Source organism: Oxyura jamaicensis, chromosome 4 (assembly GCF_011077185.1).
Source record: "Oxyura jamaicensis isolate SHBP4307 breed ruddy duck chromosome 4, BPBGC_Ojam_1.0, whole genome shotgun sequence".
NCBI classification, from domain to species: domain Eukaryota; kingdom Metazoa; phylum Chordata; class Aves; order Anseriformes; family Anatidae; genus Oxyura; species Oxyura jamaicensis.
Genome location: NC_048896.1, coordinates 17,232,104 through 17,240,552, shown reverse-complemented (window position 1 = coordinate 17,240,552; position 8,449 = coordinate 17,232,104). Strand labels below are relative to the sequence as shown.

Sequence of the window (8,449 nt, the reverse complement as noted above, 5' to 3'; positions counted from 1 at the left end):
CTGACATCCTTTGAGTGTTGTATAACTTGGGAAAGCTCTTGCTTTCCTGGGGACTTGACCAAGAGCTTCTGGTAGCTGCTGGAAACCTGAAATTTAACTGTACGCCTCCAGTACTTTAATGAGATTTGCTTGGAGGACAGCTTAACTCGAGCAAATTATGTTAACGTAGTTGTGTGTTGTTGCTTAATGACTGTCTCACGCTATTAGCTATATTGCTGTATAGTCCAATGTGGATGATACAGTTATGCTGGTTGAAGGATATCTTTGGGGAGCGAGTTAAAATGGAATTATGCATACTTGGACTCCTTTGCACAGGAGTAATTGCGTTCATGTGGTGCATTTTATTTACCAGCACTTAAAGTGGGTTTGCTATTCCCTGTTACAGAGAGGATATAATGAAAGGGATTTTCAAATTACTATTTTATTTATTTATTTATTTTGCACAGGCCGGTGCTGCTCCACTCTTGCCTGCGAACACTTGCTCACGTCTGGCTGGCCGACTTGGTTGCAGGTAAGTAGGACTACACCGCATCTTTTTCATGTAAACACTGATAGAAATTTGTATAGAATTGGAGCCCTTCAGCGCTCCTATGACCGCTGGAAGCCCTTGAGGAGGCTGTGCAGAACGTGGTAAAAAGTATAAGATGTCACGTGTTTTACTGTTCATAAATGTTTATTATCAATAGGCAGCTGGAAATGTTACATCTGAAAAGGTAGAAACACCTTGAATTTCAATAGGCTTACATTTTTGGGAAAAAAATTAAATGCTTTATTTTCTTTCAGTTTACAGTTAAGCTAAAAATACACATAAAATAAATATTTGTATTTATTTATGTACATCTCATTTTTACATGTTAAGTGAGGGAATGACATGGAACCTGCACTACAGACAGAAAAGATGCAAGTAGAAAAGTACATAAAACTAAGCGTTTGTTTTTGCTTTTTGCTCTTCCCCCTTTTCATCCTCCCCTTCCTCTAGCGGTGGCTACTACTGCTCAGTGGGCAAATGCTGAGGTCCCCGCTCTGTCTGCACATAAGCAAAATTCTCCAAACACCTGAAAGCTCTGTTGCCTGGAAAAGGCCGTTAAGTTTTTGACGAAAAATAAAGAAGAAAAAAGCCTCGCTTTCTTTTTATCCCATGAAATGGCGTTTTAGAACATGATCAGGTGTGAAGCTGTTTGTGTGATAGCTTTTTGATGAAGATTTACTTTGATATTAAAACTGGATTGCTTAAAAAAAAGCCTGTTTGCAGTGTAAGCCCAACTCTCTAGGGCTTGCCATATAGAAAATAGAGTACTTAAGCATCTGCTACCATCCTCTTGCTTCTCAAAGATCCCTAGCCCTCTAGTTCCCAGACCCACCTTATAAACACATTCAGTAGTTTTTAAATAAAACTGTACAATACCCCAAAAAATAGCTACACCAAAAAGTGCCCCCCTTGCTCAAAAACAACTATTTATAGTCAAAAGGCATTTCGTTCTGTTGGCTAAAGGTATCACAGTGTTCTGTTAAGCTCGTGTGCCGGAAGGCCAGCTCCTGGACTGATCACCTCTCTAAGCACATCGTTTCTTCTGGCTTAGGAGTTACTGCTGATGGAAGTGCTCTAAATGGGAGGGGAAGAAAATCCCCGAAAGAAACAAAAGAAGCCATGCTGAAGGGGGACGCGCTGGCCAGCAGGAATGGGCAGTGCTGTTTTCCACAGCTGGTGAGCCATCGACTGGGTAGGGTCTGTGTATGAAGGAAGAACGGCACGACCGACTTGGCTTTCAAAATTGTGGGTGGTTGGAGCTAGGCTGGGAGTTAGCGTTGGCTTTAATTCTGTATTTTTATTTTTTGCACACCTTAAAAAAGCAGAGCAAGTAAAAGCGTTTCCCTGAAACATAACACACAAACATTTGGAAGATAAGGATCAAATGCTTTTGCCTTTTACATGTACGTTTTATTTTTTTTTTAGATAAAGCATTTTTCTTTTTAAGCATCATTCTTGATCATCAACTTACTCTAGAGCAGTAGTTTGGGTGGAGGGAATTCTGTGAAAATCGTATAAATGACTTGTTTGTACAAGTGCAGTGGTCTGAAACAGGGCAAGTGGTAGTGTGAAAACTCAACTGAGTTGAATTATAAAGGGTTTGAAAATACACTTAGGTGGCTAGCCCAGGCTGCCCTACCGCACCCCAAAAATCCAGTGAGGGATTGATTTTATACTTGTTGGGCTTCAAATTCAGCATTTGCTGAAAACTGCAGATTATTTTGGTAACAGTTTATTTCAGATGCTACTCGGGCAAGTTGATTTGTTATTCACTGCAGTCTCACCAATTCCAATTAATTTTGTCTCTGCGTGAATGGAAGCTGCTGCTGCTGGCTGCAGCCAGCTGAAGGGGCCCTTGGGGTGCACCCACCCCAAAGACAGCCCCAGAGAGCTTTCAGTAAGGTGGCGGCTTTCCTTAATTCCGGGCAGCCTTAGTGGTTTGGGTGGCTTTGCTTTTTTTCCTTCTCCGTTCTGGTTTTTGTGCAGTTGTAACAGAGGTGGGAGGGCGATGCTGTTCCTTTGGAAAGGGGCCTCTGAGGCTGCACGCAGCTTCCTCCTGGGCATCTGTGTTAGCACGCAGCAGACAGACGGGGTAAGGGAGAACTCAGCCGAAAACTAAACCAAAATTGAACCTCTTCCTGGTAAACTTAAGTGTGTGAGATTTCGGCCTTTTGGGAAAGGAAAATGGAAGCTTCAAAGCAAGGCCAAGAAGTCCCAGTGGGACCTGCAGTTACTGGCACAGAGCAGCTGGTGCTCCTGCAGCTTTCTGACTCTGCGAGACAGCCCGGGAGTAAGTCAGGTCCCTGCTTACAAAACTTGTACTTCTCCAAATGTCTGCTGGAGATAGCCTGCAACTGCTCCTGTTCCTGGGAGAGAGCTCAAAATGCAGCTCCTGCCCTCGCCATGCAAGTCCTAGAGCTCCTCTAACTCAAAGGAAAGACTCTATCTAAGCAAGCACTAAAGGAAAAGCAACCATACCCAAGGAGAAATGAGGGTGAAGCCCTCACAGAGGCACACAAGCCTCCTGGCTGCCCAGGGAGGCTTCTTGGGTGCCCGGGTGAGTGTCTCGGAGCTGCCTTACCCCGTGCCACAGGGCGAAGTGGGCAGGTGCTGGCTGCACCCCAGCCGTGGCCTCCCTCACCCTGTGTGCCACACACCTTCCTGTGACACCTCGTCACCTGCGTGACTTGCTGCCGTTGCCAGCGACGGGATGAGATGCAGACACTGAAGAATGAAATTTTCCCGTAGCCCAACTCTGGTATCCCTCTGTGCGCGTGCATCCGTGCTGGGCTGGCTGTGGAACCTCCCCGTGCTTGGAAGTTTGCTGGGTTAACCAATCTTAACCTACTCAAAGGGTTAGGTTTTATGTTCATATATGACGTATTTATTTAAATAATCCTTACAGTGACTGTTTCTGTTAAAAATTGACACGTGCCGTTAGAAAAAGGATGAAACACAAATGCAGTAAGGTGAGATGAGACACATCACACGAGCGAGGGTGTCAGGGTTTAGGCTTACAAGGTGTGCTGCTCCTGCTCTCTGTCTACTGCAGAAGTCCCCAGACCTCCCCTCGTGAGAAATCATGCTAGTTTTCTACATGGAAAACCATCGTAACAGACAGAGCTAAATCCTAACCTGAACTGGTAATAAGAAAACAAAAGCAGTACCACTGCGACGAGTGTTAACTACTGACTGTGTGTAGCGCCTTTACACTAAGATCTGAAAGTGCTCATAAATAATGACCTGACCCCCCTGCGAGGTAGGTAAGTATTATTGTCCCTATTTTACAGATGGGGAAACTGAGGCGTTAGAGGGGCTCAGTGACTTGCCCAAGGTCACAGGTGAGGCAGTGGCAGAGCTGGGAACAGACCTCAGATGTCCTCTTCTCTGATCCTGCGCTCCAACCACTGCGCGTGCTGCTTCTGTAGGGAGCGCGATGCAAACGGCTGAGCATTTACATACACGCTAGCACGTGATTAATACACGGTTACCCAAATAATCTGCAGAGATGTTGCTTGATTTCTTACTTCTGAAAGAACTTCTTCGATCTCTGACCTGAGTACAAACACCTTCTGGCTCCGTGTGGTGCTCTGCACCTGGATGTTGGTGTTAACTTCTTACTGGTGATGGTTTTTAGGTGTGATGCTTTAAAAAAACAGGTGAAAACGATACCAGGGAAGGGAGGTGAGAAATAAAGCTACTTCAAGAGCGGGAAACCTAAAGAGGGGACAAGTGATCAAAGCTGATATGATCCCAAATTCCTAGCATCTGTACAATGACTATCCTTGAAGCTTATCAAGTGTATTTTCACAAAATATTTTGATTTCCTTCACCTGAATCTCCTGCTTTAGGGTAGTAATATCAATAAGAATTGACTAGTTGCTGTGAAGTCTATTGCTGCCAAAGGGGGTGCATAGGTGCAGTCAGACAGACTGGGCTTTTTGGGGATCAGTCTGACAGTTTTGGAAACTCCTCCTGGCCACGTGCATAAATCACTTCCTAACACAAATCAAATATTTGCCTTAACTCCGAAAGTCAGCTGAGGCTGGCTCATAGCTGGGAGCTGGGAAGCATCTGAATCATGAAACAACTCCCGCAGGAGCCCCAGCCAAGCAGCCCCGTGATGTACCTCTCGCGTTCGACATAACGTTATCAAGGAATTATTGCAGACCGCTTGATTCACGGTGCCGTTACAGCGTGGCAGTTCCTACCCCTGCCCTTTCTGGGCACGGCAGGGGAACGTGACTCACGCCGCTCGTACAGAAGGGATTTGCATCGCCCAGTGTAATTTTTATATTTGGGGGGGGGGGGGGGGCACTGCCGCTGAGTTAATTGCATTTCTTTTTGAGATCTGTACCCGTTACCATAGGGCTGCAGTTGAATGGCACAATTTAGTCATAGCCAGTAGCAGCGTGCTTGCTCTCAGGGAAAAAATAAAATCCCTTCCACCATCCAAGGATATGAACCCTGCTTCCATGCCTGCTTTAAACCCAGCTGATGTAATCTGCACAACCGCACTGGAGGTGTTTTCATTCCTATGTGCTAGAAGGTAATAGAGTGCTGCCCCGTGTCGAGCAGAGTTCCTAAACTGCCACGTGCTTAGGTGAGGCATAAAATGATTCAAACCCTTCCCTTCACCCCCCCGTAGCAGCTCTTGCTAACGTTCGTGTTCCCAGAACTGTGCTGAGGCTGGTTTATTAAACTGCAGGCTTTTATTGTGGGCTGCTTGGAGAATTGCCTTCAGTTGGTTCGAACTGCAGCTCTCATACGGATGGATTTGCATCGTGAAAGAGAGCGTTGCTGGATTTCTTCTTGAAAGATCAGCAAATTGCTTCTGACCCCACAGTTCTGCGGGTCTCCCTGTGTAGTGCCAAGGTCAGTTTGCTCAGCCTTACTTACAGGAAGAGGAGATGCAATTTTCAAAGGCTGCTCTAACCCTGCAATTAGTATCAAAGCCTGAAATCTGTTGATACAAGAATGCTTTTCACTCTTAACTAGCATGTCTAGGGGCTTAAATATTTTGGGCTTTGTACTGCATGCTGGTAACAAGGCTGGCGTTCGTGAGCAAGGAGAGGAGAAACACGTTTGAGTCTCTGCTCCTAGTTGCTCTTTTTTCTTGACGCTGTGGCTGGCCGTAGCCTCCACCTCGAGCTCTGCGTTCAGAGCTTCTCACGAGTGCTGTTGGTGTAGATTTTCCAGCCTTCATAAATGCTTTTTTCAAATGCAGGTCCCAATGTACTGCACACAAGAGGTGAGTTTTTGGCACCTGCCCCTGGGTTATGCTGCAGCTCCTGTGACCTGTCCTGGGAACAGAGCCTTTAGCCTGGCTGCACGGACTCATAAGGAAGCTTTGGGGTAAGGCAGGGCCATCTCTGAGCTCAGGACTTGCTCCTTCCAAGAAAGCTGACTGCTAACAGCTCTGAAGCAGCATCAGGTGCCAGTCAGCTGCATTTCTTAGCAACACCACGGAAGAAAGTTCAGGTATCACACTGTTAAGAAGCAGCGTCAACCATTTTGCCCTCATTGTCTTCTCCCCTGTCTCATGCTCCTTAGGACAAAAATGCAGGGACGTGGGTAATGCCTGGGCAGGGCCTAGCACAAATGTAGGGGTGAAAAAAAAACATAAGATACAGAAGGGTGACATGTACTGCTGCGCTGCTTTTTGGTGCACCTTAGAAAAGGAACTGCAGCAACTTGCCAGGGTGCCAGCTGCAGTCTGAGCCGCTACTGCTGAGCTTGCTGTTCCGCAGTGCAGCCCGGGGGAAGTGACCGCTGTACGCCAGGAGGACGGCTTTCTACCGAACAGCGTGACATTGGCCAGAGAGGCAGCGAAAAAGGAACACAGCAGTGGAAATAAAACCAGGGATTTCAAAACCCAAATGCAGCTTGGGGGGTTGGTTAGGGGGAGGCTTAGGGCTGAGTTTTGGTGCACCCTGTTAGTGGTAGGAGAGCCACTCTGAGGCTTCTCTTTGAGGCAGCCACAGCTGGCTTTGTGTCCGTTCAGCTATGTAGAAGTTGGTAGCAAGGCCAGGTGCTGTGGGAGGTCATTCTGCTCCCTACGAGGGGAATTTCTTAATAGCAATTAGGTAAATAAGCAAATCATCACGTGTTCTAGCTGCATGGTCAAAGGTGTCTCTTACTCAGTAACAATTCACAATACGGATATAATGACGTGAAAAAACCAGACAGCTGAAAGGATCAGAGGTTGTATTGCTTAAAGAAAACAAAAAGCCAGTTATAACCTGAAACACTTCCTAAAAAGATTGCAAATATGATTCTCAGCCTCCTGCTAAGCCACTGCTCACCAGCTGGTTGTGATGCCGAGGAGTTTGAGCAGGATGAGGAACTGATGGCGTTGGATAGCAGCGATGAAAACCCAGCGGTGCTGGGATGATGATGAGGGCACTGGAGAAATCCTCTACTCCGCCACCAGCGTGTCTGAATTATGTGGGGTTCAAAGACTGAGCCTGCATCCGAAGGAGTCCCGTAGTTTACAGTGACCTTAGAAATAGTGAAACCTTCAGTTCAGTATTTGTGAGTGTAAAAAAGTAAATTAAAAAAGGTGCAGATGGCTATAAAATAGGTTAACATAAGTAGTTTTACATTTTTTTCTCCCGTGGACAGAAAGGAATTCGTAATGCTGAGTCAGGTGAGAGCAAAACAATTACAAATAATTAGCTAAGTTTTCTAGCAGGTGTTAAGGTAGCCTTACTTATAGCCGAGTTGTTACATGATCCTCCTGCCCGTCTTTCCACTGGTTTATAAACAAGTCACAAGCCTCTCCCCATGAATCAAACACATCCTCTGATGAGTCCAAAAGTTTGGAGTTAGAGGAACAAATACTGGAAGCACAGTGAAGGGAGCTGGTACAAACCACAGGGCACTCCTTGCTCTGTCCTGTAAGTCTCGTGTTCCCACTGTAGTCCACCTCATTGAGGTTAATTTCACTTTTGGAACAATTCTCTTCTCTCTCTTTATCAATCTGAGAATATTTAATGTCTTTCCACATGTAGTGTGGCTGAATAATTCCATCTGAAATAGTGTACATGGGCTCTGAATTTGCTTCAGGGACGTGCCCGTTCATTTTGGAGAACAGCAGGCCCAGTCTCTTAAAGGACTCCTTCTTGGAGCTGGAAAGCCTCTGAACTCTGTTTCCATTTCGGATGAAGGAGCGCTTACTGATCCCGTTGCTTTTTGGCTTCTCTTCCACCATATCAATCCCAGACATGGTTTTAATTAGAGCAGATACATTGAAGTCCTTCTTTTTGTTGGCTACATTGAAAGACACGCTCTTGGCTTTGGATTTTTCCCCAGCACTATCCTCGTTTGTTTCATCCTTTTGGGACACCTCTGTGCTGCTGGTAGAGTAACTTCTCCTCTGGGGCTTCCTGTTTCCCAGGAGATCAAGGACTTCGTAGCGAAAACTTGAGATGTCCTGTTTTAATTCCTAGGGCAAGAGGGAAAATGAGTGCCACTCAGCAGCATTATCTGTGACGCGACAGAACAATCATGTTCTCTTGGGAGAATTGCTAGGAGTTACGCAAATGGCTGACACCAAGTCACACTTACAAGAATGCTACGTCAATCTTTATGATTTGGCGACGTGAAAAAAAATTATTGGTAAGCCTGAGAGTCGGAGAGCTTAACGAGATCTTCATTCTCAAGGGCTGTGGGACCAGCCTTTGTGACCTCCCCCTTATCCCCTCTTCTTCCTGCTTAGGTTGGGGGAAGCCTAAATAAGACATTTATAGAAGTGAAACTGTGAGAATTTGGAAATGTTGCAGGGATCTTTTAGTTGATAGGCCCAAATTTAAGCATTCTCTGTATCCATTAACCTAGACTCGGTTTAGGATTAGGAACGTAATGCTGACTCAAAGCAGATACTTCATTCTCTCAGTTTTTCAAAGCCATTGTCTATGT

General features: G+C 45.7%; 1 protein-coding gene across 1 annotated transcript in view; it reads right to left on the bottom strand.

Annotated features, from left to right (window-relative positions):
• Positions 1-654: 654 nt before the first annotated feature.
• TRPC5 (transient receptor potential cation channel subfamily C member 5) overlaps positions 655-8,449 on the bottom strand; it is a 97,306-nt gene continuing 89,511 nt past the window's right edge. The window contains exons 11-12 of the mRNA XM_035325867.1: positions 3,364-7,976; positions 655-3,050 (exon numbers count right to left, since the gene is read on the bottom strand). Coding sequence (XP_035181758.1) covers positions 7,242-7,976 — 735 coding nt within the window. The 3' untranslated portion in view covers positions 655-3,050; positions 3,364-7,241. The remainder of the gene's footprint in view (positions 3,051-3,363; positions 7,977-8,449) is intronic.